This window comes from Aspergillus homomorphus, assembly GCF_003184865.1.
Source record: "Aspergillus homomorphus CBS 101889 unplaced genomic scaffold BO97scaffold_31, whole genome shotgun sequence".
Classification (NCBI taxonomy): Eukaryota; Fungi; Ascomycota; class Eurotiomycetes; order Eurotiales; family Aspergillaceae; genus Aspergillus; species Aspergillus homomorphus.
The window spans coordinates 127,365-154,167 of NW_020291917.1; the positions used below are offsets into that span (position 1 = coordinate 127,365).

Consider the following 26,803-nt stretch of genomic DNA (forward strand, 5'->3'; position numbering starts at 1 on the left):
CGCGAATTGGCAACGAAACAACAGGACGATAGCTGTAACGAGACCCGCCGCAGCAACGGCGGCACTTAGCGGCCGCCGGCGTCCGTCAAGCCAAGCCTGTCATCGACAGTGATGCCAAAACGTGCTCCGTGCCAGAACGCGAACAGGGACCTCGACTACTATCTCCCGATATTGCACTCGGCAATACAAGCGGCGGACAAGGTTGACAGAGACATTCAGGGAGGTTTGCCGACGACGCGACAAATGCTCGTGCTATATATTCTCTCCTTTCCACCGAAGCACGGTTTCGCATTGCATCACACCCAGTACCTCTCGACGAAACGCCGTCGCCATGGTGCGCTTTAGTGTTGTGGCCATTCTAGGCCTCGCAGCTGAAATCCGTGCGTTCCCCAGCGTCAAATCAACCAAACAGTTCGACAAGCGCCTGCAGTTCACAAGTGACGGGACTTTCCAGTTATCGGTATTCGAGGACTTGCATTACGGCGAGGGTAAGCTGTCTATACCTTGGATAAGCGAGAAAGCGTCACTGATGACCTGCAGCCGAAGCCACCACCTGGGGACCAAAGCAGGACGTCGAGAGCACGGCGGTGATAAACACCATCCTCGATAACGAGAGCCCACAACTGGTCATCCTGAATGGCGATCTGATCACCGGCGAGAACACCTTCCTGTCGAATGCCACCGATTACATCGATGAGATTGTTGCTCCCCTTGTCGAGCGCGAGTTGCTGTGGGCTTCTACCTACGGCAACCATGACAGCGACTACAATCTGTCGCGCAGCGCCATTCTGGAGCGAGAGCAGACCTATTCAAACAGCTTGACCCAAAGCATGGTGTCCGCGAAGCTCGCGGGCGTATCGAACTACTACCTGCCCATTTACCCGTCGGACGCCTCCGCGACGACGCCGGCTTTGATCATGTGGTTCTTCGACAGCCGCGGAGGAAACCATTTCCAGGAATTGGAGGATGGAAGCGAAGTACCCCAGCCGTGCTGGGTGGACGAGTCGGTTAGTATATGCAGCCAGCCATCTTTGCGTGTGCAACAGACTCACCAAATTCGGCAGGTCGTCGAATGGTTCACGCAGACCAACGCTCAACTCACCGAACAATACGGCAAAGTAATCCCCTCGATCGCATTCTACCACATCCCCGTCAACGCAATGCTTGCCTTCCAGAATCAGGGAGTCAACGCCCACTACGAACCTGGCATCAACGCCGACAAGCCTCTGGACCAGCAAGGCCAGGCCAGCGGCCAGGGCGAGGTATCCGGTACTGTATTCAGTTACGCCGGCCAGGACATTCCGTTCATGGAGGCGATGTTGAACACCGAGGGTCTCCTAGCGACGTTCAGTGGCCATGACCACGGCGATGACTGGTAAGTACTTCACATGCCTCCCTCCCGCATCCCATCACCATTGAAGCTATATTGAGTCCATTGAACAGGTGCTTTAAATGGGACTCCAAGCTGCCGGGGATGAACCTCACCGGCAACGGTTTGAACATGTGTTTCGGGCGCCACACCGGCTACGGCGGGTACGGTTCCTGGACACGGGGATCTCGCCAGGTCCTGCTCGACGAAACGACCCTGGGGGTGCCGCAGATCTCGACTTGGATCCGACTGGAGGATGGATCGGTCTCCGGGCACATCACCTTGAACGCCACGTACGGGGAGAATTGGTATCCATCTGTGGCGACGACTTACACTTAATGTGAATGAATGCAGAGTTTTGAAGACAGACATACTCACAGTTGAAGATGGCGTATTTGATGAAAATCCAATCTTTCTCTTCTGCTTCTCAATTGTAATGCCAATCACCACCGAAGCCGGCGCCACCTCCGGTGGCCCGGGCGCAAGACGTCAACACATGGGGACCCATCGATGCACCATGGCACGCCCTCTTGTCTCGCGTTAATATGTGGCTTTTGTCCAAATTCTTTACCATGAGTGAACCCTCCGAGCTTGGTGATGGCGTATTTCTCGCCGATCACTGGCGAGCCCTGCCGGATTGGGACAATGCCGCAATCAGCCAAGAATCAGGGACTTCTGATGATGATTCCCACGGTTCCCGTCAAGGGCACGACGTCACTGCCGACAGGGGTTGAGCCCGAGTACGAGCTGCCCTTCTTAGTCATCCCCTTCGCGCGTCATTCTTTTTCGGAACCAGGTTCCAGGGCAGGATTTCCCAATCAGAAGTATAGTCATGTAGTAATCCGGTCATTATTCGTAAATTCGCCTGGTCGTCTATAATTACAGCAAAAGTATATAGTGTACAGTGAATAGTAAACTCCAAATCATAGTAACCGCATTGCCGCCCGCCCAAAGTATTCAAGAGAAAATCAATAAACCCAAAGCAAAACGCCATATCTATACAGTTCATCGCTGGTATCCTTGCGTGTCATGTTTCCTGATGAAAGTCGTAACAAAATATGACAAGGGGGTATCTCAATAAACCACGTTTACTCCCGAAGAGTTGTATTATGTAGACCACCGGTCGTCTCGGGCTCGGGGACTTTCTCTCCGTCCATCTCGCGACCGTAGTTCGACTTGGGGCCGTGGACATCATCGTGCTTATGCGAGGCGAATAGGATGAGGGTACTAAGTGAGAGATATGTTAATCAGGAGTGTTCAACGAGAAAAGAAAGAAGGATTGGGGGTGTCGGGAACATACCTGGCGACTGTGGCTACCCATCCTGGCCATGCGAGAACCACCGAGGCGATCGCTTTGGGGTTGGTGCGGTAGACTATCTCGAATGTTAGAAAGTGAATCGCAGATACAAGGGAGAAGCAAGCACATACGGAAAGAAGGCTTCTTGGACGACTCGGACCAGAACTTGCGGGCTCCTGCGGCATCCGTGCCGTGGACCTTGACACTACTCGTCGCCGTGATCACCTGGGCAAGTCAGCGGATATATTCTCGAGGGAACCAGTATAGTATCAGGGCTCATACCGTCATGGTCAGAGCCGAACTGAGCATCATGATGGAGACAATCACGCTGCAGATCTTCCAGGCCAGATGGACCGACTTGCTCTCGTGTCGCTCGGGCCAGAAGAGGTCGAAGAAGAAGGCGGCGCCGAAGATGGTGGCCACAGCGACTCCGACGAAGATATTATAGGATGCGGCTCCAATGAAGTCGTTGTTATGGACGGAGACACCGGGGTGATGGTGTTCGATGTAGTTTTGTTGGTCGACGTAGTCTATTGCGTGGAGAAGCGCCCATCAGCATCGGTCCTCATGGCAGGGGATACGGTTAGAGACGTACCCGATAGTGCGGCGGTGCCTGTGGATTCAGAACACACGCAGAGAATCATGGCCAGCTGGTAAACGATCATCTTTGTCCGACGGAGATGGTAGATTCGATTGAACATATAGGAACTCTTGAATTTGCTCCATTGGATCTCCTTGAGATCGAGACCCCAGATGACAGCCATGTCTGTGTGGATGGGTGGGTGGGAAGGTATTAGTTTCGAAAGAGATAGTGGATGAGAATTGAATGAAGGGAGGATGTAAGGAAGAGATTGAATGAATGAACCGAGTAAGCAGTCTTAAGAATAGAAATAGAAAACACTCACTCACCCATGGAAGGGTTCGGTCGGGATCGACGATCCGTGACGTCAGTCGGCTGTCTACCCGCTCTTTCCTCTTTCCTCTTTCCTCTTTCCCCTGCAAAATATCTTCAAAGCAACCACGTCACATCTGCTACACACACACACACACTCTCTCTCTCTCTCTCTCTCTCGCTCGTGGCCACTTATTATGGCACTCGGCAATTATCCTCATTACCCTGAGTGGGTCCTCGTTGAAAATGCTTAGTAGTCCCCCAATGATATCAGCGGGACTCTCCATCGTCACTACGGTCACTACAGTACCTGACTCCGTACCTACGCTGATATCACACTCATCACCTTGCGAGTTATCGCTCAGATTGGCTGCAAAATCCGTACTGGCATTGTCTCGTCATGACCGATGTGTCTAGGCCTCGATAGCAGGGTGCAGAGTCCCCGCATTTGCCATGACAACAATGCAGTGGAATGCAGTGTTAATTTGAGTAATCAACTAGGACGTGGCCCCACACCGTCTATGTACATGCAACTGGAGGCTACAACAAAGCCTGCAACTGTCAATAGTCTCATAAACTTCAGTCATCCCTGATTAGGGAACCTCGGATGCCCAGGAGTCATTCCCACCCCCTATCTCAACATATATACAAGTACACCCTTACCCCTTATCCACCAAATGTGGTCGCTATGATATACCCGACCGATATCGTCAGTCGCCACCATCCCGGACTATCACCACGCCAGTGATTCGGTTTGGCGGAGTACGTGTTCTGAAATACCATAAGCGACATCACTTCGTGAGAGGTTCATTAGTCAACCGGGGACAATAGAGCGGGTTGTGTGCGACCAGAAACTCCTCTCGCGTTGTATCTGGCTGGTTTTAGGTCCACTTTTTCTGGATCGAAGTCGAGGTGTCTTGGTTCGATCTCTCATGATCATGGTTCCACCCTGTGATTGCGCTACTTGCTGGGATGGACATCCCCAGTGCCAATTCAATATTATAAAGACTTGTGTCACCGCGTCGCGACATCCTTGTTTACCATTTTCTTCGCTTTCTTCGAACCAGCAGACCCATGCGCAGGTCAGGAAGGGATATGTCGCTGAGCACGCTATCTGAAATTGGGGCCAATGCATAAAGGGTGAAGGGCCCACTGAGCTGCATTCTGCTGATGTAATGGCTGCATGGGATCCACTCCTGAGTATACTTTACTTTAGCTTGCAGAACGCACTGAACTGTTGTTTGCTCTTGGCTGTCGGTGAGTGTACGGTCTCGGGGCAGAGAGGAACCCGTGATAGCATTCCTATAACACCTAACACATTCAACATAAGCTCTCATCTCTAATAACGAAAACGAATTTATCATTATTGTTTTTACCAAAAATGAGGACAGGACGCCAAGCTCAAACTCTCGACCACACATTTCGACGAGATTGCCAAACGCCAAACCCAGTTCTCCGACACCGAAACAATTAAACAGAAAGCGTGTCCGGAATCTCAGTGGTGAGCACAGCAGGAACCTTGGGGTCATCTGCAACTAGCTCTTGCGGCACGTATGTCTTCTCTTCTGCGGCAGCGTAAGCCGGTAACTCCGGCTCCCGCCAGGGCTTCGGCGTGAAGAGCAGAATATTCTTCAAAGCCCAGGCAGCCAAAGCCTGTGTCTTGGTCGCATCTATCAGACTGAGTCCCGCCGCCTTGCTGCGCATACAGACTGCGCCCAGATCAATCCGCTCGAAGCTCCCCGGTCCCCCATTCTGGATGGCATCCGCCGCAAGTGCCCACGCCAGTGGGTTATACAGCACCGCCTCGTGGGAATAAATCAGTCCCGCTGGCTTGAGGCGCGCGTGCACTTGCAGCTCACAATTCGTTACCCCGACCCCACGCTCATCCTTCATGTACGCCGACGCTCCCATCCCCGACTGCGGTTGCACCACTTCATCCGTCGCAGAGTAGATGGATGTCGTGGGCACATAGGCCGAGTCCCCGCCGTGGGAGCGCAGCGCCGCAATGAAGTTCGAGTTCCGCGTCTGATGCCAGACTGCCGGGGTTCCGGGTTGCGTGCCCTTGAAGGGACAGAGGGCCCACGCACCGACCGTGCCGGCGAAATCGGCAGAGATCGCAATGAAGTTGCTTACGAGCTCGCGGGTGCTGGGCCAGTACTTGAGCGTCCACTGCGTCGATAAGCATCCCTGCGACCAGCCCACGACCGCCACGGACTTTCCCTGACACCGTGTCGAGATATAACGGATCGCATACGCGACGTACTCGGCGTTGCGGGCCGACTCGTCGCACATCCGCCCGGGGATGTTCAGCCAGACCGGGTCGGCGAAGGCGCTCTCGCGCAACAGCTTGACGAAGTTGGAGCCAAAGGCTTCGCCGCCGTAGGTGCCAGTTCCGGGGACGAGAATGACCGGGGTCTTGCCGTCACGGCCGTGTTGGAAGTCGGTGGGGACGTAGATGGCGGATCGGAGCGATGCTTCCGACAAGGAATAGAGCACATCTTGGTCCGACACGCGGGGGTAAATGCTCGCTTCGAGGTCCGGGTGCTGGTTCTCGAACGAGTTGATGTTGGGGCCCCCAAGTCCGAGCATTTTGTTGGCGAGGTTGATACTGCGCTCGCGCAAGGAGTGGCTGTATCCTGACAAATGCTTGCAGTATGGGTCAAAGAAAGGTATCTGGGCAAAACTCTTGGTGCCTATTATTTATATTTCACCGTTTTGGCTTTTTCAGCTGAGGCACTATGTGGGGTTGCGGGATGGCGCAGCTGAAGCAGTACAGTAGATACAGTACATCGTGTCCATGTACTGTTGACTATATATATGGAGGGTTTGTGGGCAGCACATCAGGTCGCAAGTACACAGAAAAGAGTCAATTGCTCTTGGGAAGGAAAGAAACGTGGCTGATATGCTCGAAAATGGCATCTCAACAAATAATTGAACTGCAAGGATTGGCCCCCTATCGCGCTTCTGCGGTGTCGGCAAATGTTGCCCCAGGCGGAGATGCCGATAAGACCTTCTCTTCAACTCCCCCTCGTTTTTCTCTTCTGACATCTCCGCTTCCCGGCGCATAAGCGAACATGTTCATCCCCCTGAAGTTCCAGAACTTCAAGCCCCACCTGCTCAGATATGCTCTTGGACAGCCATGGACCATTATGTGGGGGGATCTCGACCCCCTATTCGCGGCTGCGATACGCTCCAGCTGCTCGCTTCAGCTGGCGAACTCTGCACTATTCCTGGGTGGCTGAATCGTGGCGTCGAAAGTTGCGACATGCGAACTCACTAGCTGTAATCAGACAAGCGGCCTGAAAAAAATTCATCGTGGCGGCGCTGCAGCTTCAGCCAGCCGCACAACATCTTCTCCCTTCGCGACTGTGGCTGACTGACAGTCGGTGCAAAATGCCACGATGTGAGTGGTATATCTCTCTGGCGGATCCCAAATTCCCCTGTACCAGAACTGTGCCTCTGTACCTTCACCCCACCATCGCCATATTCTTGATTTTGTTTCGCATCTTCTTGCTTCAGGGTATGAGATAGCGAGCCGTGTAAACGATGCCGTCCTTTCTCGACAGGGCAACCGCCGCCGCCAAGAACCTGTCTACTGCCTCGATCCAGAGCCCAGTTAGTCTGGATGATGTGACAAAAAGGCTCGGAATATCAAATATTTCAGAAACGGTTTCGGCATGGAGAGGAACAGACGAGCAGGAAAACCAAACTCGTTATTCGAGCTCCTCACCCATCTCCGACGGGAACAATGTCAAATTTCACGTTGATGGGTGCGCCTATTTCTGGGCCGTCTCGGAGGCGCTGCTGACTGTGAAAGAGTCGGTTTGGATTCTTGGATGTAAGAATCAACTTCTTATTCATAGCGGTGGTTGAAAACTGTATGAGTGGGCTTTAACTTTTGGCAGGGTGGGTGTCTCCGGAAGTCTACCTGAGGCGGCCTCCATCGGAAAATGAACAGTATCGACTGGACCGCATGCTGCTGGCTGCAGCGGAGCGTGGTGTCAAGGTGAATGTGGTGGTCTTCAAGGAGGTTCCTCAGGTGATGTATCGTACGTGATTCTTTGTCTTCGAGCTGGCTGGTGAGGATGTGAGGGTACTGATTAGGGAGCTAGTATCTTCAAAACACACCAAGCGCGCACTGGAGGCGTTGCACCCGAACATCTCAGTTTTCCGATACCCCGATCTCATCCAAGGAGCGCAGGGAGTCATATCTTCGACTAAAGGCCTGCTCCAAAGTATCACTGCGTCCGGGGTTTCGGGCCTTGGGAAGATCTCAGATGAGACGCTCCAGACCATGTTTGGTATCGCAGGCGGACCGACCCTGCTCTGGGCTCACCATGAGAAACTCGTCATTTGCGACCAGAAGATCGCCTTTCTTGGTGGCATTGACTTGTCCTATGGGCGATGGGACACCATCCAACATCCCATTGCAGATGCCCACCCTGGAAACCTCGATGATATTGTGTTCCCCGGTCAAGACTACAACAACGCTCGTGTCATGGATTTCAAGAACCTGGATCGATGGGAACACAATAAACTCAGTCGCTTGACTACCTCCCGTATGGGCTGGCAAGATATCTCGGTCAGTTTGACGGGTCCTGCCGTCGCCGAAATCAGTCGTCATTTTGTCGAGCGCTGGAACTTCATTCACAACCTAAAATACAACGCTCGTTTGCCCGGCTTTCGGACTTACGAGGCCCTGCCACCGGCGAAGCCTTCGGCCACTCCTTCTGAGCTACCCAAGGGATCAGTTTCTTGTCAGCTGGTCCGGAGTGTTAATCGGTGGAGCGATGGGATATCAACCGAAAACAGCATCTACAACGCGTACATCGACATCATCGAGAAGAGCGAGCATTTTGTCTATCTAGAGCAACAGTTTTTCATCACCTCAACCGGAACATGGCTGGGTACCGTGTGGAACCGCGTGGGAGAAGCATTGGTGGCACGAATTCTGCGAGCAGCCCGCGAGGGGAAACGGTACAAGGTTATAGTCGTGATGCCAGCGGTCCCGGCGTTCCCGGGCGATTTGCAGGCACTAGTATCGGGCCACCCGCCCCGTGCGATCATGAAGCTTCAGTACAAGTCTATCAACCGGGGAGGGTTCAGTATCATGGACAAGATCAAAAGAGCTGGTGTCAACCCGGAAGAGTACATTCGCTTCTATAATCTGCGGAGCTACGACCGGATCAACGAGAGCGGGGTGTTGCAGCAAGCCACCGAGGCGAGCCATGTGGACTACAATGCTGCCAGCCAGGAGCACGACGACATGGTTGATCCATTCGGCCTTCGCGCCCAGAATGAGATCGGCGAATTCGAAGCAACTGAAATAACGGCCGATCATAAAGCGTACCGTGATTACCAGAAGGCGTCCACTGGCCACAGTAGCGACTGGGATACCGTGAGCTCCTGCTACATGCTCGGTGGAGAGGACATTCGGAACGTTCCGTGGCCCGCTGGAGGCTCTGTTCCGGAGATTGACGCTTTTGTCAGTGAGGAACTCTACGTGCACTCCAAGGTCCTGATAGCCGATGATCGCGTAGTCGTCTGTGGTTCAGCCAATCTGAACGACCGCTCGCTCAAGGGAAGTCGGGACTCAGAGATCGCGCTCGTCATCGAGGATCAGACCTCCTTGGACACGACGATGAATAATCAACTCTACCAAGCTAGTAGATTCGCTGCCACTCTAAGACGATATCTCTTCCGCAAGCATCTCGGCCTGTTGCGGCCGCAAGACATGCGCAAGCCTGATAGCCATTTCCTGCCAGCCCCGGTACCCATTGACTACGACTACGGCTCAGCTGAAGATCAGCTTGTCGCGGACCCCCTGAGCGACGAGTTCCTGGAATTGTGGAATGGGCTAGCAAACGCGAACACCCTGGCGTTCCGGAAGGTATTCGCGCCCATGCCGGACGACACGGCCAAGACCTGGTTCCAATACCAGACCCTCTTCTGGAAACGCTACCTCGGTCCAGATGGGTTGCACATGGCGAAATGGGGGCATGTTCAGAAGAGCAATTTCTCTAGCGGCGAGGAAGGGGCCAAGGAGGTTAAGGAGGAGTTGTCCAAGATCCGAGGCACTTTGGTGGAGATGCCGTTGGAGTTCTTGATCAATACCGATATTCAGATCGAGGATCCTGGATACAATATCATCACGAGGCAGGGGTATGTGTAATAGATATGGGGGACGGGGGTATGTTTACGATCTTATGAATGGCATGGCCTCGAGCATCTTGAATTTGTCTTTTGCCTTTGGAGAGTCCAGACTGAAGTAAGCACTGATGCACATACACACAATATGCTTCTGTGGCAGGTGGAACGATAAACTCTATTATTGGCGAGGCTCGTATTTCCGACATCATAACAAGGCTTCATCCCCGCGCTTCCCTTTGGCTTATCCCGAGGCCACGAGGGGATCCACGACATGTCCCTATTTACTATGACACTAATGCGTTTGATTTGGTACTTGATATAGCACCGTCTACCAACTATGAAGATCGTCATCGTGGGCGGTGGCATCGCCGGTCTCACGACGTACCTCGCCCTGCAGAAGCACCTCCCGCGGCCTCCCGCCCCAGCCGCAGACCATGAATACAGAATCTACGAGCCCTACAACACACCGCACAACAGTTCCTCCGACGAGCAGCCTCAGAGCACCACGCACTCCTCCACCCTGACAGTAGGCGGCGGTCTCGGCGTCGGACCCAACGGCCTGCATGTCCTGCACCGCCTCAACGAAGACCTACTCCACGACATCGTCCGCAGCGGCTACATCGTGGACCACAGTAACCTCAAAAGCAAGCACGGCCACCTCCTCCTACGGCTCCCAACCTCGGGAACCGGCGGACAGCAAACCCAGCACGAACCGATGCACATGCTGGCAATCAGCCGCCACGCACTCTGGAGCAGCCTGCGGCGCGCAGTCCCGGACAGCGTCCTCACCACCAAGCGCGTCTCCCACATAGCCACCGACGCCTCCAGCCAAAACCTCATCTCTTTCACCGACAACAGTAACCCCGAACCAGCAGACCTAGTCATCGGCGCCGACGGGCTGAAAAGCACAGTCAAGCACGCGCTGCTCCCGGACACCGAACCCCAATGCGATGCCCACGCACCACACTACGAGTACTCCCCCCGCCTTCCACTCCACTTCCCCTCCCACATCCCCTCAAACTGACAGCATGATAGAGGCCTAGTCGGCGTAGGCGGCTTCCTCACCCCGCCCAAAACCGTACGCAACCTCATCGAACCAGGCTCCATGAACTTCCTCTTCAGCGGCAACGGCTTCTTCGGCTACTTCTGGGCCGAAAGCGCACCAGCCGATCCACAGCGCGACTCCCCGTCTCACGTTGCGCAGCCGGGCGACACACTGGCGTGGTGGGCCACCTACGCGATTGACCCCTGTCCGTCGGACGCGGAGCTCAAACGCATGGACCCCGATACTCTGACCGCGCGTCTGCGCGAGAGGTATTCCGGGTGGTCGGATCCAGTTGTCTGTGCCCTGCTGCAGGGTATTCGGGTGCAGAGCGTTTGGCCTACTTGGACGGCGGCACCGCTGGCTAGCTGGGCGCGCGACAGTATCATTCTTGTTGGGGATGCGGCCCATGCGTTGCCCTCTACATCGGGGCAAGGGGCGTCACAGGCGCTGGAGGATGCGGAGGCGTTGGGGCTGTTGCTTCGTGGGTTCTTGGAGCGGGGGTATCAGGGGCTTGAGGTAGAGGATGGTGGCGGAGAAATAGTGGGGGTTGGTGCAGTGGAGAGGCGGGCTGTTATGCTGGCTGGGAGAGAGTATGATGCCATGCGGCGGCCCCGCGTCGAGGCGATCTTGCGGCGGGCGAGGAGGATGCAGGATTCCAAGCGCGATATGGGCGTTGTAAGGGAGTATATTATGTATGTGGGTCTATGGGTTATGGGTGAGTTCTTGCATCTCTGATGGGTTGGGTTCAGGGCTGAGCTGACGGTGGTTGTTGTTGGTGTCATAGGGTTCTTTCCGGGGGTCTTTGAGAGGGGGCTGGATGAGGCGTATGAGTATGATTTGCCGGGGCATGTTGAGCGTGTTCTGGAGGAGAGTAGTGGGTTTGGTGGCTGTGGTGAGGCGTAATTCGTTGTTGCGATGAGGTGCTCGGGAAGCTGAAAAGAAGGGGGTCTTGGGGGTTATCCCCCGGAAACGCTTATATTATGGTTGTATATTGAGGTGCCTGGGTCGACGAAGTCAGGCTTCGCGGCAGTCGAGGGCCATGCAAAGTGGAGCGCAAAATAGCCGAGCAAAAACAAAAAGAATGACCTACGCAGGGCTCGAACCTGCAATCTCTTGATTCGTAGTCAAGCGCCTTACCATTGGGCCAGCAGGCCAGCTGTTGAAGAATGGTTGTTCTGTTGGCATTGTATTCCTGGCTATAGTGACATCGGGTGTAGCCTTTCTGACTGACCTGTTCTGGTTAGGGCTAAGGATGGTTTCTTTGTCTAGATGAAACCCCTCACGTTGCCACTCTTTTCTGAGATTAATGGATATTTGAAGTGCTTTCTTCTTGGTTTCTCTCCCCTTTAGCCACTCAACTCTTGAGAGCGACTCTCCATCTCTTGAGAAGGTTGTGAATGGCATCTTTTGCGGATATATATCCCTGAATCCTACGTGATCAGCTGCGACAAGACTGACACTCCCAGTTAAGACTCCAATTGAAAGCGACCGAGTAGCCCTAAAGGAGGGTTTCGGAACTTACGGATTCCAGATTCTGGGCACGTTCGCCACGCCCCTAGACCATCATTCTAGACAGGGCCTTTTCACCATATCTTCATTTTGTCTAAACATGAGATAAGACTACTACTCTGAAACCTGAGTCAATGATTCAACCAAAGCATACCCCTTTTTCTCTCACGAGTCTAGCCAGCCAAAGTACCACCCAAGTAGCAGCTGTCAGCCCCTGTTGCGGGGTAAGGTGGCCACTGCACGGATCCGGGGGTGACGAGTGATGATCATGCAACCAACAACAATCACTTCTCAGAAGTCTGCCTGCCCAAACAATGCAGCGACTGGGCCAACCAGTGCGAAAGCGGGGAAAATCAGAACAGGAAAAAAAAAAAAAAACACCTCGAACTCAGAATCAGCTTTCCGACTAACAGGATTCGTTGTTGGGTGAATGGTCCACGGGCAACTACCCCCCCGCCCCCCAACTAACTTACGAGGGGGCGTAAGACGAAGGAAGACGCTTTCAAAGAGAACAAACCTTAGTTGGCGGCGGAAAATCTGGGGTAGTGGCCCACTTCCCTCCGACGCCGGTGAACATTGTTTGATGGCTTGTTTTGCTTAGTTGCACTTGACAGTCAAGGGGTGTGGTTGAAGTGGACGGGTTGAATATCCATCTACTTTGGGGTTCCACGAGGGATACGAAATTTCCTGAGGGGAGGATGGAGGGGTGGATGGTCGATGATCAGACCACTTTTCACCTATACCTCAGTCACTGTCTATGGCCTGAGCAGCCACCGACGCAGCGGGGTGGGATCCAATCGACTGGCGTATGGAGTATATTGCTGTGCTCTGTGTGTGTGTGTGTGTGTGTGTGTGTGTGTGTGTGTGTGTGTGTGTGCGTGTATTTATGTCTGTGAGGGAGCCCTGGACCTAGACTATATCACTCGTTTGCGACAGCATCCTTGTCGCGCGTACCGCAAGGGTAATTACTGGCTGGATCCGATGCAACCGAGCAGCAAGAGACATGGCTGTTACAAGGTCCAGCTGCATTTGTGCTGACATCTTGCCCCTCTTTCTCTCCGTTTGAGGGTGTTTGTTTATCGGTTTGATTGAATATGAATCCCAGTATGTATTTGATGATAATAAGGTAGTGTCGCTAAGTACACCAGAAGTACTCCGTATCTCGTTACCCTTGCCCAAAACGAAAGAAAAACCGGGTTGAAACGCCGTCAGGTCAATATAATCTGGAAGATCCCGTCCTCGAAGCCTGATCACCTCCCCCTCCCCCCTTAAGCATAGATGATTGGTGTGAAGGAAAATGTGACCGGTAGAATATAGGCAGGAGTCTCACTGTCTCAGACAAGTGATGACTCGTTCTGGTGCTCCCCCCTCTCTTTGGGGTCGCGTGACTTGTAAATGGTCTACTTTATGTGTCGCATGTAGCGGAGGGTGAGATACACAGCGCCCATCGTTGTATAGGCGGCACCGCCTGCGGCAATCCAGACCGGTCGGTGGACGCTAAATGATGTCCGCATGAGCTGGGCTCTGGTTCGTCGTTTCTCTAGAAGAGAGGGTTAGATGTTTGAAGCCTTGTGAATGGCTTTTCTGGGAGGTGAGGAAACGTTGTGCTGCTCTTACCTGTGGTGAGGAAGCGGTTGCGCAAAGTGGCCAGCTGCTGGCGGGAGTAGGCTCCGAAGGTAGATCCAGCGGACGAGAGTCCCTGGACGATAGGAGTTGACATCTTGAAAGATAGATAGTTTGATATATTTGAGGATAACAAAGGAGTGGGAACTGTCAGTTGTAGTGGTTGCAGTAGTTGTAGTCGTTCACTCCGCTGCGTTGATGGTGACAGAGATGATGGGTGGCACAAGGTTTATATGTCTTCATCTCGTCACCAGTGAATGCGGGGTAGTCACGAGAGAGGTAGGCTGCACCGCACAACCAGCTGGGAACACGACCACTGATCCATGCGCTGCGATGATCTGGATGTGTTGAGAGGGGTGGTTATTGGCTGGCATCAATGGTCCTGGTCAACGTTGGCGCTGATGTCGCCCCTGGAACCGACCGCCGGATGAGCTCCTATCCCGTACAAAGTGACAAGTCCTCTGCAGCGGCCAGACATAATCCAAGGTACTGATCCCATAGGATGTTGGGATGGACTGATTGACGCGGTGGTGGCGTTGTCCCTTCCAAGGGTATCTCAGGCCGAGTTGGCGAGTCGCTGACTCGTAGACCTTCTTGCTCCCACCGCCATGATCAGCCTATTTATGCATTTGAGACCTATAGAACGAGCTGCAGGCATGGTGCTACTTGGTGGCCAGTCTCATACTTGGACTGTGCCATGTTGCATGTCAGTTGAGGTAGCGCTCGATTCGTGGCAATGATCGCTCATTGCCCTGATATACTTTGGCAGTAACGTGATGATGCTCGTTTTTTGTCGACCCCATCAAGCCATCTTAGCGACGAGGTACTGTCTATGGGCACTTCACAGCCTTTGGCCAATATTACTTATCATAATATCAGATAGATAGTCAAAGTGAGACAGAACTGGGAAACTGGAGTGGCTCGATATACCATGTAGGCCATCTCCAACACAGACCACATATGGGACTTGCAGATCTTCATTGTGTATCATATTCTGCTGTGTATATGTTATATCTACTGAGTCATGCTTATTGAAGAAACAAGCCCCTCTGCAATTTCACGCTGTATGGATGGACTGTGATTCAATGCCTTCCTCGATGTCGACATGCAGGCGGCCCTCTTCCAGAGCGCACCATTTTTTTTTAGTTGGTGGTGCTAGCTACTATCTCCTAGCTATCTGTTCTCAGGCCCTGAGACTCTTCTAAGCTCTCTTCATATTTTGACCTCTCGCACTCTTATAGACTACGGCCGCTGCATGATTCCTCTATAACGATGATAGAATATCATCTTGTGATACTGGACTAATTCCTGAAGCGTGATAATTCATCTTATCAAAACGCTACCTGGTATCTTCCAACGAGCTAGACGTGTGGCTTAGGCAATTATGTTTTGCGAAAAAGAATTGAGTGACAGATTGACAGAAGGTCAATCCTATACAGCATGCTTAACGGCACCTGGAGGATATGCTCATATTCTTATGCGTCTTACTCATCGAACTGATTCTATGCGAGCACGATAAGATAAGTATCACGTGACTCTAATGTTATCCGACGGGCGGGACGAGCAACTCGAAATTGTCGCCAACTCCTTCCCACGCCGCAGCCACCGAGAATGGCGATCGCAGCCAATGGACGAACCCATACGAAGATAACAGGTACTCCAGACTATGATGATCCAGTTTTCTGGGATATTAAATTCTCTAGTGGTCGCGATGTCGGGGAATGGCTGAACCCAGGCGAACCGCTCATTGACGCCGTGCTGTCGCATTTGGAGCGCCGCCCCGCGCTCGATGAGCCTGCCCCCCGTGCCTTGCATCTCGGACCAGGCATCTCGAAGCTGGGATCCAAACTCTGCGATGATTTCACAAGACGTGGCTGGCCTGGAAGCCAAATACTGGTTCGTGGAGCGCGCTATCCTTCAAGCTGTCCGAAACTTTCCACTGACACAAGGTTGCTGTCTCGATAGAATGTCGATTTCTCCTCCGAGGCCGTTCGCATCGGTCGCGAAACCGAAAACACAAAGATTAAGTCTCACGCGATGCACTGGCTGCAGGTGGATCTTCGGTCCTGGGATGACGTCGCCAAGACCTCCCCGTACGGCCCCTTCGATGTGGTACTGGACAAGAGCACCAGTGATGCGATCGCGACCGCGGCACCCTTGACATTCTCGTCCGCCTGCGAAGCATCGAGCATATGTCCCACTATACAGAAGATTGCGGAGGAAAATGGAGAAGTAACACTGTCGCCAGTGGAAGTTTTGGCTTTGCATCTGGCACCGTTGACGCAGAAAGGCGCCATCTGGGCCACCTTATCCTACTCCGCCATGCGCTTCGACAATTTGCCTTATATGGCAGAGTACTGGACCATAGTATCTCGAACACCTTTAAAGGCCCCGAAAGGCGAGACCTCGTCCTTTGCACATACCCCGGATGTTTTCCATTGGATATATATTTTGGAACGGAAATGATCATACCTAAAGGAGATTTGTGGAATACAATCTGTTATAGCGGAAGACCCTGCTTTGTCTTACAACCATCTCTTGAACCCGTTCAATTTTTGGCTTTCGCCAGCTCTTCCTTCTCAGCATCGTCCAGCAAGCCCAAACTCTCCCTACGGGTCGGCGCCTTCGGGTCAAAGAACGGCTTCTCGGCAAGTGACGTGACTCTAGTACCATGTCTGGGCTCGGAGCCTTCGTAATCCCAACTGGCGTTGTGAATGGTGATTCTACCACCTGTTAGCTCAAATCTCAATCGTATCATACGCAGGGCTACTGACCGGTTATCCCACAGAACACTTGTTCGTGGGCTCCACTTAAACCGAACCTGGATATCAATGTTCTTCTCATACACATCACACAGGTAGCTCAAAATGAGGTCGCTCTCAGCTTTATCGAGGCCGACAATGCGGTCGGTCATGGCTCGGTTCACCCACAGCGCTTTCCAGCCTGTCGCAGGATGAACACGGACCAATGGGTGCTCGCGCTCAACATATCTTGGGCCTTGTTCCGGGTGTTTGCGATCCAGATAAGGATGTGCGGATCGATAGATGGCGGTTCTACCATCAATGATCTTTCGGAAAGCGGGCGATAGCTTTTCATACGCCGCATAGCCACTGGCCCACAGGGTGTCCCCACCGATGCTGGGGATAGTGTCGTTGTGCAGATGGGTCACTCCTGCGGGCTGACGCTCGTGCACGAGGTCGGTGTGCCATCGCGATGCACCTCCTGGATTGCGGAAATTCGCCGGTCGCTCGGTCGCTTGAAGGGCAGGCCAGATCACTGTCACGCCTGGGACGCCAGGGACCTGCGGCACTTGGGGCTTATAACACGCAAGAACATCAGCTGTCACTCTGTGGCTATAGACGCTGGATGCTTACATGGACCTCAATCTCGCCGAACCATTCTCCAAGTTCCTTCTGTTGCTGTGGAGAAATGTCTTGATCTCGGAAAAAGACCACACTGCGTTCCGCAATGAGAAGGCCCAATTCATCCTTCTGCTGGCCAGTCAAGTCTTTCAGTTGCAGTCCCACTATCTCCGTTCCGATGTGCCTTGTCAAGTGGATGACTTCTTTGGCCGCGGAGAGTAGCGCTTTCTTCTCGGGGTCCGCGCGAGTACCCGGGTCCACATGTGGCCGGTCGTAGTCGCGGATGCTGTAAACGTCGTCCAAGTACAAGGGACGAGATGGCCGATAAGGGTATCCTTGGGAGAGATCGATCCCTGCTTTCTCGAGGCGCTCCTGGGTTGCCGGTGGAAGCGGAAGGGTTTGCTTCGGCGGTTCTGCCACATCGACGATCCGGGGGTCAATTGGAGCTGGAGCCATCGTGTATACAAATACCTGTTACTCAACGCGAATTTGTGTCTTGGAACTAAACATCTAGTCTAGCAACGGCTACTGCTCTTTGCTTTCAGTATTTAACTCAAGGAGTTGGTAGCCCCTCCATCCACTATCGACCATGCGATATCCGGAGTATAATCACATCATCGTTGCACGGCATTGCGTCTTTGCACCCCCCTCGTCCTATGAGCAAGTAACTCTCGAAGCTTGTGCTCAGAAACCCCTCTTTTGATCCCCTTCCCCTCATTGCGAGCCTTCCTTATCTCTGTCTTGCCGACCCATCCTCATCCACCCAGGACCGAGCTCAGATATCACCATGCAGGGGTACGATGGCCTCATCTCGATTGCATTTGTAATACACTAAACATTGATCATATCGTTGGCCCCGGTTCTCACCATCGTGTAGAACGGGTTCTGTGAGCGATAATCGGCCTCGGTATGATTGATTACACTTGGGTCCAGTAAAGTGGAAACTATTACACCTTATGCGCCTGACATAGCGTTAGCGATATGGGCCCACGAACCTCTCGCTTTTAATCGCATCGAGGCCGGAACGAAGCTCGAACAATATGGTGACTTTTACGCAGCTTGGGTTACTTTGCTCTCGACAACACAAAAAGTAGCAAAGTAACATGACTCGCCAGATCCAACACGTCGCGGTCATCGGGGCCGGCATCAGCGGCGTCACGTCTGCTGGCCATCTTCTGGCTGCGGGTATTCATGTCACGGTCTTCGAACGGAATCATGCCGCGGGGGGTGTGTGGTATGTGGGGACCATCTCCAGCCAGCGCACAGCCACGCTGACAGAAGTCTTAGGCTCTACGATGAACGTAAGCCACTTGAACCACTCTATCCGGCGATGAAGCCTTCCATATCTGAGAGACACCGGGAGTGTGAGCGACCTGATGAGAGCGTGCTGTCATTGGAGCATGCCCCGCCTGGGTGAGTATCACGACTTTGTTGTTGCTATAGATTCAGCAAGCTCATGATGACAGGCCTTGCTACGTCGGCCTCAAGAACAATGTTGAGACGACGTTGATGCGGGTGAAGCTCAATGCCTGGCCTGAGGGAACACCTGAGTTCGTAAGCCATACGGTCATGAAGGCGTATATCCAGGACACGTCTAGAAGGGCTGGAGCTGATGGCGTCACTATCTATGGTACGCGGGTTACCAGGGTCTCGAAGGATGGGCATAAGTGGCATGTGACCTGGTCGACACTTCAGAAAGATGAAGATTCAGGGTCCTTGAAGGAAAAGGAACAGACGGCGGTAAGTTTATTTTGCAGGACACCCAGTCTTCAGGTATTGATGTGCAACTGTAGGCATTCGATGCGGTCATCGTTGCTTCTGGGCACTATCATGCGCCTCGCGTGCCGGATATCCCGGGGTTGCCGGAGACGAAGACCAGATGGCCAACGCGGGTTATCCACTCAAAAGGCTATAGGAGGCCTGACGTATACAAGGACAAGGTACGCATCGGTCGTCGGTGAAGATAGCATGAGCAGCAATAACCATTCGAACAGAATGTCCTACTCATCGGCGGAGGAGTATCATCCACCGATGTTGCAAAAGAGATCGGTCCGGTCGCTAAAAGGGTCTGCCAAAGCACCCGAAACGGTCTATTTGATTTGCCGTCCAGCGTCCTGCCTGAGAACGGCATACGCATCGGCGAGGTGGATAGCTTCGAGATCACCAGCAAAGATAGTACCTTATCCGATAACCAAGCACTCCCGTTGACTATTCATCTCAAGTCCGGGCAGAAGCTCTGCGAGATCGATGATGTGATCATCTGCACCGGATATCATATCACCTTGCCATTCTTGTCAGAGTTTCACGATGACGCAACGCCCGCAGACAAGGCCGATGAGACGGTTCTCGTCACCGACGGAACGCAAGTGCACAACCTGCACAAGGATATCTTCTACATTCCCGACCCCACTCTCGCTTTCGTGGGGGTGCCTTACTACACTGCGACGTTCACGCTGTTTGAGTTCCAGGCAATAGTCGTTGCGAACGTGTTCGCTGGGATTGCGGAGGTTCCATCTGAGGATGAGATGAAAAGGGAATATGCCGAGAAGATCGAGACGAAGGGCAGCGGCAAGACCTTTCACTCGCTCAAGGACGCTGAGGAGGCGTACGTTGATAATCTGATGGATTGGATCAATCGGTACAGAGAACGGCGTGGGTTACCTACGATAGATGGGCACAGCGAGACCTGGCATGCGGCCAAGGCGATCCAGCGAGAGCGAGTCAAGGGGTTAATTGGGGGTAGTAGTTCGAGGCGAGATAGTGGCGTTGGCGAGCAGTGGGTTTCATGCCATTGAGCACAGACTTAGATGTTGGATAGATTACAGAACTGGATTTGAACTTAGACGCGGATTGGACCAGAGAATAAAGTCGAGAATGTAGAGCCAGCTTGGGTCTAAAGCAATGCCAACCCTTGGCCGAGGCACATCATCTGCAATGTCGATGACGAGCTTCGCCGTGCGATGACAGCCCCTCATTCACCAATTTCCGCCGCAGCATCATTAGAAGTACTATTCTCTTATCTCCACTAATCCATCGATCTTACAGGCTTACCCCTCATGCATGGATGGCGTAAGTGGGGTGAATAATGATGATTCAGGTCTGGGCTGTTGTGTCACCTCCGATATCGTTCCGAGCGAGGGGAGGAGAGCAAGATGCATCTTGAAACTGACAAAAGGTATGCAGAGCACCGGCGCACGTCCCTCCCTCCTTCCCTCCCTCCTATCTTCACTCTCAGCCCAGCTCCGACTAACCAACCACGAAAGTGCATAAACATAACCTGCTACACCTCCCTCGCAATCTGGAACATCCCGGTAGGATGGAAATGGACCTGCTACCTCCTCTCCGGCGCCGGGTTTGGGTTGAGCGGGTTATGCATGGCGTACGTTCCCCAGCATCATCTTCCACCCTCACAGCTTGACCTTTTCCCTCCGTGCCGTCCCCTCCCCATCCCTTCCATCCCCTTTACTTTCACGATCAACTGCTAACACTGATAATGATGCCGAAAGATGGGCCCACGGAATCTGCACATCCGACAACGAGGAACGCGCGCTAGTAGTCGGGAGAATGAACGAAATGGCCTACGTCTTCCAAGCGTGGCTGCCGCTGGTCGTGTGGTAGCAGGTCGATGCGCCGCGGTATCGGAGCGGGTTCGTGGCGGCTACGATCATTTCCGGGGTCCTGATTGTCGCGACGGTGGGGACGATGTGGTTGCACCGGTTGGAAGAAGAGGGAAGATCGTGAGTTGTTTGCTTCCTATCTTGGCTGTTCGTTGGGGTTAGGAGTTGGGTGCTGGATTTTATGTAGGTTGAAGGGTGCGGGGAAGGGTGTCGGGGATATCGGAGGTGGGGCGGGGTCCGTTGTTACGAATGGGGATTTGGATTTGGATGCGGGAGGGTCTTCGGGGGAGGGTGTAGAGAGGGAAGGGGTTGTTCCGAAGAGTTAGTGCTTGAATTGGGGTCTGCTAGGAGTCCTTTTGAATGACTTGGGAAACGGGTTAAGTTTGAGTTGCACCTGTGCATCAGCGGAGGACGAGAGTAAGAGCTCGAACAAACCGGCTACTAAGCTTGTGATGTGTACAGATTGCATACTGAACGAACTAAGCACCAGAGCAATTGGTAGAAAGACAGAATAGTTTGATTCAAGCTACTATTTGTTATACATATTCGCCTTTTAATTGCATGTTCGGAACCAGGGCTGTAGTCTGATATCTTCTACCGTTCTGACTTGACCCGTAACAAAGAAAGACAGCCTCAAAACAGCCAAACCGCCGAACAGTATCACTTGAAGGAATGTATTCTAGCTTGAAGCACAAATCTCTGCAAGGATTGCTTAGAAAGAGCCGGGAGCACCGGTGGGGAAGGCGCCCGAGGGACCGCCCGAGGGAGCAGCGCCAGAACCAGAAGGAGACGGTCCCTGGCCACCAAAGGAGCCAGAAGGCGAGGGACCTTGACCACCGAAGGAGCCGGAAGGAAAAGCACCCTGACCACCCAAGCCAGAAGAGCCGCCGCTAGCGAAGCCGGAAGGGGAGGCACTCTGGCCACCGATGGAGCCAGAAGGAAAAGAACCGCCAACAGTGCCAGAGGGCGAGGGTCCCTCGGAAAAGCCGCTGCCGAAGTCGTGGGAGAATCCGCCCTGGTTGGAAGATCCTTCTGAGGAAGAGCCCTGGCTCTGCTCGAACTGGCGGCGCTCGAAGGTCTGCTCAGACCCAGAGGAAGTGTTGTCTGAGGAAGAGTTGCCCTCCTCGTGGCCGCCGTGGTGGCCGTGGGCGGAATGACCCTGCTTAGGGGAGCCCGAGGGAGCAGCACCACCTGGGAAGCCAGAGGGAGAAGCACCGCCAGGGAAGCCGGAGGGGAAAGCGGCAGAGAGAGAGGCACCTCCGGGGAAGCCAGAAGGTGAGGCACCACCGAAGCCGCCAAAGCCGCCGAAGCCACCGAAGCCTCCAGAGGGAGCAGCAGTCGGGGCAGCACCGGAGACAGTCACAGAGGGGAATACCTGGTCGCCAGCGGGAGCATTGCCAGGACCACCCTGTCCACCGAAGCCACCAGGGCCACCAGAGGGAGCAGGTCCAGCAGAGCCTGACGGAGGGGGGTCCTGGAAAGCAGGAGTACCGGTGGGTTGGACATCATCCTGTGTAGGGGCCTGCTCTTCAAAGACGGGCAGGGCGGCTGCGTAGCCGAGAATGCTGGCGATGGCAAATGTGGAGAGCTTCATGTCGTCGGTCGGTCTGTATAAGGACGAAAAGCAAAGTGAATGTCAGTTAAAAGTAAAAAAGTAAAAGGAGTGTGTCAGGTAGACTGAAAGGAATGGTAAATGGCGTTCAGATCAACTGAGCTGCTTGATTTCTGAACAGAGCCGACTGGAAATCCGAGGGACATCTTATAGATTGGCCTCTGCATGCTGAGGAGTCATGTTGATCTCTACACTCGTCATATCAGTCAGCCCCCGACTTCGACTGGCAGGGCCCTGAGACGTTGACTGTTCGCAATATATCATCAGGCTATTCTGGACACAAAGACCCCGAAGGTGGATCGACCTAGACTGGCGCTTGATGTCGAACTGACTAATAATGATGAAGCATACTGCTAGGACTGGGTCAGTGCGGGCGAGTCTAGGGGCAGGGCTGAGGTAGAAGAAAGTTTAAACCCTCAGCAAAAGGTGGAGAGGCCGTTATGCCGTGCGATGCAGAACTGAGAAGTTGGAGATGAGGCGGAAAGTTGACGTGATGATGGCTGAAAAGACGCGTTGTCACGGGACATCCGCCGTTTCATCTTTTGCCTTCCACCTTCGCTTTCTATCTGGTGGCTTGCTTTCTTCCGAAGACATTAACCTACTGGCAGACTGGTCAAAGCACAATCACAATCACAAGCACAAGCACAAGCAGAAACGCATCAAAAGAAATGCTCCAATTGTCGCTGAGTGACTTGAGACGGACATTCTTCGGACGGCTTGAGTCGCGAGCACTGTTTCGTAATCTTAGATCGGCGGTGGATGAGATCAAACTGGCTTGATAATCTCTATTTAATGACCACCACCATGCAGTGCACATTCCAGGAGCGAACGAGTGCAGACCACGGCGGTTGTGGCTGTTCCGAGTGGGTGGATCAACTTACTGTCCTCGACACACGACTGGATCTGATATTCATCACCTCAGCGGCAAGCTTGCAGCGTCTTGCATTTGGCTCAATCTAGTTCTATAGAGGTCCCACCCTCTTGCGACCTGACGCTTGTTGAGCGGGCCAGACCTAGAGCTTGTACGCGTAGGGCCCTACGATACTATTTCCAGCAAGGATCGATCCTACGAGCCATTGACGTTTGATAATGGTATGGCCAAACGAGCTGGATCGACAGCAAAGATGTGATGCAATGACATCGGGTAGAAGTAGACAGGGGAAGCTTGCGTCGCAGAATGACAGATGGCAGGAGCCACTGCAGCCGGACGCTGACGCGGGCGAGATGACTTCCTGAGTCCTTGGCAACCCCTAATTGATTTGGTGCTTTGAAGCCTGAAGCATGAGCCAGAGCACGTCTGAGCTTCATACAGCTGCCAACAAAAGGCCCTTCCACCCAGTTGGCGCGTATCTGCAGCTGCCAAGCCGACCCTATATTCCTGTCCTCCCTGTACGGGACGGGACATATTCGGGAGAACAGAAGGATTAGGAAAAGGCCACCCATCTTAAGTGACTGGGGCTGAAGTATGACACATGATTTGATATTCGGCTGGAGACGCTGGCGTGGCCCTTTTGCTGATCTTGTGGACCGTGCCCGCTTATTGGCTCATGTCCACGCGGCCTCAGGCTTGGATCGGGATGTTTCACCTTATTTCCCTCAAGCACCAGCGCATGCATGGCAGTTTGGGAGGCAGCATCAGATTATGGCAGCATTGCACAATTCAGAAGACACTGTCGAATACCTCAACGCTGGGCCTTCCCCATAAAACCCAAGAAACACTCCTTGCAATATGAGAATGCCGCGGGGAACGCACCACGACACAAAAATAAAGCTAAGCACAGACCAAATCGAGAAGTATGATCGTTTCGACTAAATCGCAGATCTTGGCTTCTGGCCCTGTGGCCAAAGTCACTTTTGTCCCGTCCGCTGACATACTCGTCAATGAAGTGGTTGATTGACAAATGAACATCGACGGACGGCTTGGTGGTGTTTCTCGCAGTTGACGCTCGCTATGTGCCAGACTAGGGATGGCTTCAGGGGCGAGCACCAGCTGTTCGAGCCGCGATTTTAGTCCGACACCGGCCGTTCCACTGTCTGAATTGCTTGGCTTACTATCTGATGCTGAGTCCAAGCTGGCTCCCGTCTCTTGTCCAGCGGCAGGGTTTGACCACAATCCCTTAGCTGATACTCGTTCTTGTTCCTGTCATTTCGAGCGCATAACCCAATTGCACCTGTGTATCCACGGCGTCCCCCCAACGACGTCTATTCCAGACTCCAGTTAACACGCCAATGACACCAACACGAGCCTTGGATTTCGAATAGTTGGCCTGATGTCATACCTGACTTCGCAACGGACACATGTATACCATGAGAGACTGAGGTGATAACCGCATGTGATGTGCTTGCTCCTGGGATTCATGGCCTGCTTCGGAGTTTCAGCCTTTTGTTGTTAGCCCGAGGGTCCCATCATGCTTTCTGACTTCGATCTTACCTCACACGCAATCCAGGATGTTAGGATTGTCTTATGAGTTACGTGCACGCTGCAAGCGAACCAATCAATATTGCAAACGATCACAATACCCACAGCTCCGCAGAATCTGTCATGGGGGCAACAAATCCTATTTCTCGATCCCTACAGCCATCAGCATCGAACCTTCAGTGACGAAAGCAGGAGTCAGCGAAAAACATTGATTGAAAGTTCTCTACACCAACAAGTCACTCAAACATGTTGTCGATTATTTTATCATTCAAGGTCGGCTCGGCGCTCCCCTTATCCTAATATATACATACTGCCCGAAGCCCTCGTCGTTACGTTTGTTGAATACATATGTCATGTCACATCGTCAAAGATTTCCGTCGCTGTTGAAATGTCCAGAAAATACCACAACTCCTGCTGCTTCACCCGCGATCACATGCTCACGGCTGACCCCAGATCTCGTCGGCGATCTGGCGGACTAAGCCTAGCTTTTTCTTCTGATCATCCAGGCTCAGAGGATAACCGCTCTCGTGGGTGCTGAAGCCACACTGGGGGCTGACGCAGATCCTCTTGAGGGCCTCCTCTCGGGATTCGCCACTGCCGGCACTGACGTACTCGGCGGCCCTGTACACGCGCTCCTTCATGGCGTCCTTGTCCTCGAGCTCACGGAGCTTGGTGCTGATAATGCCGACGACGACGTTCTTGTTCTTGGGCAGGAACTTGAGGGGCTCGAAGCCGCCCGCGCGCTCAGTGTCATACTCGAGGTAGAAGGTGTGGACGTTGAGGTCCTCGAACAGCTTCTTGGCGATAATGTCATAGGAGCCCTCGGCGAAGTGGCGTCCTCCGATGAAGTTCCCACGGCACAGGTGGATGCCGGTGTGGAAGTCCTCGGGCAGCCCATTGAGACAGTCATTGTACAGCTGGATGTACGCATCAAGAAGGTCCTCGACGGAGCCGACGTTGTCCTTGTCCTCAGCCCAGCCCTGGCGGAAGGCTGTGGAGCAGAAGTACGCCATACCGGGATCGTCGAACTGGACGTTGCGCAGGCCAGCCTGGTACAAGGCGTTCAGCTCGGCCTGGTACACTTTGGCGACGTCGTGGAAGTACTCCGCGTCGTTGGCGTACGCCTCCGGGCTGTAGGCCTTGCCCTGCTTGTAGCGCATGTGGAACCAGGCGGGCGTGATCATGGTCAGCTTGATGTTGCCCCATTCGCTTTCCGGGAGCGCCTGCTGTACCAGCTTCAGTTCGTGCAGGTTGGACACGGATTTGGCCGCGCTCCACGACAGCTTGCCGCCGGCGATGACCGAGTCCCCTGGCATCACCTTCCTGTCCTTCTCGATCAAGCTGACCACGTCAGGGTGGTACAGGCGGAACATCGAGGCCTCTGCATCCTGCAGACGGACGGTTCCTGCGAAGAACTCTTAGCGATTGTCCCGTTGCGATAGAATGGAGGGGTTCCTACCCTCAAACTCATCCCACATCTGCCCCCAGAATCGGGTCCGGTTGAACTCGCCCGAGGTGACGGCCTTGTAGCCCAGATCACGCTGCAGCTGGACCACATCCCGGACGGTCTGCTGCTCGACCGCGTGCAGCCCGGCCTCCTCTTCGGAGATACCGGTGTCACGGATCTTCTCGCGCACCTCCAGTAGATTCTGGGGCCGGAGCAAGGAGCCCATGTGTTCAGCCCGGAAAGGCGGGGCACTGTGCAGCTGGAAAGACATGGTGATTCAGTGTATCGAGTCGCACTATGTGAAAGGAACTGCGAGGGGGAAGATGGAAGCAGCAGAGAGGGAGGAAATAAGAAGTAAAGAAAAAGGAGGGAGGGGAATCCCTGGTAGGTTTGGCCCCGCATTACATCGTTGGACTGGGGCGGGACTGCCCTTTGCCGACGGTCCCGATCAATGTCTATCC

The 26,803-nt window shown here is 53.5% G+C and overlaps 11 protein-coding genes and 1 non-coding gene across 12 annotated transcripts; 5 read left to right on the forward strand and 7 right to left on the reverse strand.

Moving 5' to 3' along the window:
* Positions 1 to 43: 43 nt before the first annotated feature.
* On the forward strand, positions 44 to 1,730 carry BO97DRAFT_394669 (metallophosphoesterase family protein). The gene is made up of 4 exons (XM_025693992.1): positions 44 to 488; positions 541 to 1,007; positions 1,065 to 1,375; positions 1,444 to 1,730. Exons 1-4 carry the CDS (start codon positions 332 to 334, stop codon positions 1,706 to 1,708), a joined length of 1,200 nt encoding a protein of 399 aa, XP_025549327.1. The 5' UTR covers positions 44 to 331; the 3' UTR covers positions 1,709 to 1,730.
* A 479-nt stretch (positions 1,731 to 2,209) lies between these two features.
* Positions 2,210 to 3,531, reverse strand: BO97DRAFT_407092 (uncharacterized protein). The gene is made up of 5 exons (XM_025695569.1): positions 3,262 to 3,531; positions 2,949 to 3,196; positions 2,798 to 2,891; positions 2,670 to 2,742; positions 2,210 to 2,596 (listed from the first exon to the last, which is right to left on the reverse strand). The coding sequence occupies exons 1-5, from the start codon at positions 3,428 to 3,430 to the stop codon at positions 2,458 to 2,460; spliced, it is 723 nt and encodes a 240-aa protein (XP_025549328.1). The 5' UTR covers positions 3,431 to 3,531; the 3' UTR covers positions 2,210 to 2,457.
* Positions 3,532 to 4,860: 1,329 nt separating this feature from the next.
* On the reverse strand, positions 4,861 to 6,329 carry BO97DRAFT_143841 (esterase/lipase family protein). Its single transcript, XM_025690119.1, has one exon. The coding sequence runs from the start codon at positions 6,145 to 6,147 to the stop codon at positions 5,029 to 5,031; it is 1,119 nt and encodes a 372-aa protein (XP_025549329.1). The 5' UTR covers positions 6,148 to 6,329; the 3' UTR covers positions 4,861 to 5,028.
* Positions 6,330 to 7,104: 775 nt separating this feature from the next.
* Positions 7,105 to 9,730, forward strand: BO97DRAFT_350054 (phospholipase D/nuclease; the record flags this gene model as incomplete). The annotated part of the gene is made up of 3 exons (XM_025691939.1): positions 7,105 to 7,396; positions 7,464 to 7,607; positions 7,671 to 9,730. 3 exons carry the CDS (start codon positions 7,105 to 7,107, stop codon positions 9,728 to 9,730), a joined length of 2,496 nt encoding a protein of 831 aa, XP_025549330.1.
* A 224-nt stretch (positions 9,731 to 9,954) lies between these two features.
* On the forward strand, positions 9,955 to 11,805 carry BO97DRAFT_394676 (FAD/NAD(P)-binding domain-containing protein). Its single transcript, XM_025693993.1, has 3 exons — positions 9,955 to 10,680; positions 10,744 to 11,468; positions 11,538 to 11,805. The coding sequence occupies exons 1-3, from the start codon at positions 10,046 to 10,048 to the stop codon at positions 11,654 to 11,656; spliced, it is 1,479 nt and encodes a 492-aa protein (XP_025549331.1). The 5' UTR covers positions 9,955 to 10,045; the 3' UTR covers positions 11,657 to 11,805.
* Positions 11,806 to 11,835: 30 nt separating this feature from the next.
* Positions 11,836 to 11,907, reverse strand: BO97DRAFT_t198. The gene has a single exon. It is a non-coding gene; the product is annotated as a tRNA-Arg (tRNA).
* Positions 11,908 to 13,349: 1,442 nt separating this feature from the next.
* On the reverse strand, positions 13,350 to 14,451 carry BO97DRAFT_444848 (uncharacterized protein). Its single transcript, XM_025698496.1, has 2 exons — positions 13,880 to 14,451; positions 13,350 to 13,802 (listed from the first exon to the last, which is right to left on the reverse strand). Exons 1-2 carry the CDS (start codon positions 13,980 to 13,982, stop codon positions 13,663 to 13,665), a joined length of 243 nt encoding a protein of 80 aa, XP_025549332.1. The 5' UTR covers positions 13,983 to 14,451; the 3' UTR covers positions 13,350 to 13,662.
* A 1,045-nt stretch (positions 14,452 to 15,496) lies between these two features.
* Positions 15,497 to 16,351, forward strand: BO97DRAFT_416208 (uncharacterized protein; the record flags this gene model as incomplete). The annotated part of the gene is made up of 2 exons (XM_025696427.1): positions 15,497 to 15,781; positions 15,851 to 16,351. 2 exons carry the CDS (start codon positions 15,497 to 15,499, stop codon positions 16,349 to 16,351), a joined length of 786 nt encoding a protein of 261 aa, XP_025549333.1.
* Positions 16,352 to 16,392: 41 nt separating this feature from the next.
* On the reverse strand, positions 16,393 to 17,703 carry BO97DRAFT_456800 (TauD/TfdA dioxygenase family protein; the record flags this gene model as incomplete). Its single annotated transcript, XM_025699186.1, has 2 exons — positions 16,393 to 17,201; positions 17,260 to 17,703. The coding sequence occupies 2 exons, from the start codon at positions 17,701 to 17,703 to the stop codon at positions 16,434 to 16,436; spliced, it is 1,212 nt and encodes a 403-aa protein (XP_025549334.1). The 3' UTR covers positions 16,393 to 16,433.
* A 647-nt stretch (positions 17,704 to 18,350) lies between these two features.
* On the forward strand, positions 18,351 to 20,084 carry BO97DRAFT_479442 (putative FAD dependent oxidoreductase; the record flags this gene model as incomplete). Its single annotated transcript, XM_025700696.1, has 6 exons — positions 18,351 to 18,481; positions 18,535 to 18,660; positions 18,714 to 18,987; positions 19,041 to 19,187; positions 19,242 to 20,023; positions 20,066 to 20,084. The coding sequence occupies 6 exons, from the start codon at positions 18,351 to 18,353 to the stop codon at positions 20,082 to 20,084; spliced, it is 1,479 nt and encodes a 492-aa protein (XP_025549335.1).
* Positions 20,085 to 21,390: 1,306 nt separating this feature from the next.
* Positions 21,391 to 22,682, reverse strand: BO97DRAFT_143888 (uncharacterized protein). The gene has a single exon (XM_025690120.1). The coding sequence runs from the start codon at positions 22,456 to 22,458 to the stop codon at positions 21,577 to 21,579; it is 882 nt and encodes a 293-aa protein (XP_025549336.1). The 5' UTR covers positions 22,459 to 22,682; the 3' UTR covers positions 21,391 to 21,576.
* A 2,464-nt stretch (positions 22,683 to 25,146) lies between these two features.
* BO97DRAFT_143892 (cobalamin-independent methionine synthase II family protein) lies at positions 25,147 to 26,652 on the reverse strand. Its single transcript, XM_025690121.1, has 2 exons — positions 26,355 to 26,652; positions 25,147 to 26,300 (listed from the first exon to the last, which is right to left on the reverse strand). Exons 1-2 carry the CDS (start codon positions 26,611 to 26,613, stop codon positions 25,333 to 25,335), a joined length of 1,227 nt encoding a protein of 408 aa, XP_025549337.1. The 5' UTR covers positions 26,614 to 26,652; the 3' UTR covers positions 25,147 to 25,332.
* Between the last annotated feature and the right edge of the window lie 151 nt (positions 26,653 to 26,803).

Coding starts and splice junctions, on each gene's coding strand:
- BO97DRAFT_444848 (XM_025698496.1), bottom strand. CDS start 13,982: ATGTCAACTCCTATCGTCCAGGGACTCTCGTCCGCTGGATCTACCTTC. Junction 13,803..13,879: donor CAACCGCTTCCTCACCACAG/GTAAGAGCAGCA, acceptor CCTCTCTTCTAG/AGAAACGACGAACCAGAGCC.
- BO97DRAFT_394669 (XM_025693992.1), top strand. CDS start 332: ATGGTGCGCTTTAGTGTTGTGGCCATTCTAGGCCTCGCAGCTGAAATC. Junction 1,008..1,064: donor CGTGCTGGGTGGACGAGTCG/GTTAGTATATGC, acceptor CAAATTCGGCAG/GTCGTCGAATGGTTCACGCA. Junction 1,376..1,443: donor CATGACCACGGCGATGACTG/GTAAGTACTTCA, acceptor TCCATTGAACAG/GTGCTTTAAATGGGACTCCA.
- BO97DRAFT_394676 (XM_025693993.1), top strand. CDS start 10,046: ATGAAGATCGTCATCGTGGGCGGTGGCATCGCCGGTCTCACGACGTAC. Junction 10,681..10,743: donor GCCCACGCACCACACTACGA/GTACTCCCCCCG, acceptor ACAGCATGATAG/AGGCCTAGTCGGCGTAGGCG. Junction 11,469..11,537: donor TGTGGGTCTATGGGTTATGG/GTGAGTTCTTGC, acceptor TTGGTGTCATAG/GGTTCTTTCCGGGGGTCTTT.
- BO97DRAFT_143888 (XM_025690120.1), bottom strand. CDS start 22,458: ATGAAGCTCTCCACATTTGCCATCGCCAGCATTCTCGGCTACGCAGCC.
- BO97DRAFT_143841 (XM_025690119.1), bottom strand. CDS start 6,147: ATGCTCGGACTTGGGGGCCCCAACATCAACTCGTTCGAGAACCAGCAC.
- BO97DRAFT_407092 (XM_025695569.1), bottom strand. CDS start 3,430: ATGGCTGTCATCTGGGGTCTCGATCTCAAGGAGATCCAATGGAGCAAA. Junction 3,197..3,261: donor AGGCACCGCCGCACTATCGG/GTACGTCTCTAA, acceptor TCCACGCAATAG/ACTACGTCGACCAACAAAAC. Junction 2,597..2,669: donor TGGGTAGCCACAGTCGCCAG/GTATGTTCCCGA, acceptor TCTCTCACTTAG/TACCCTCATCCTATTCGCCT.
- BO97DRAFT_143892 (XM_025690121.1), bottom strand. CDS start 26,613: ATGTCTTTCCAGCTGCACAGTGCCCCGCCTTTCCGGGCTGAACACATG. Junction 26,301..26,354: donor GATGTGGGATGAGTTTGAGG/GTAGGAACCCCT, acceptor AGTTCTTCGCAG/GAACCGTCCGTCTGCAGGAT.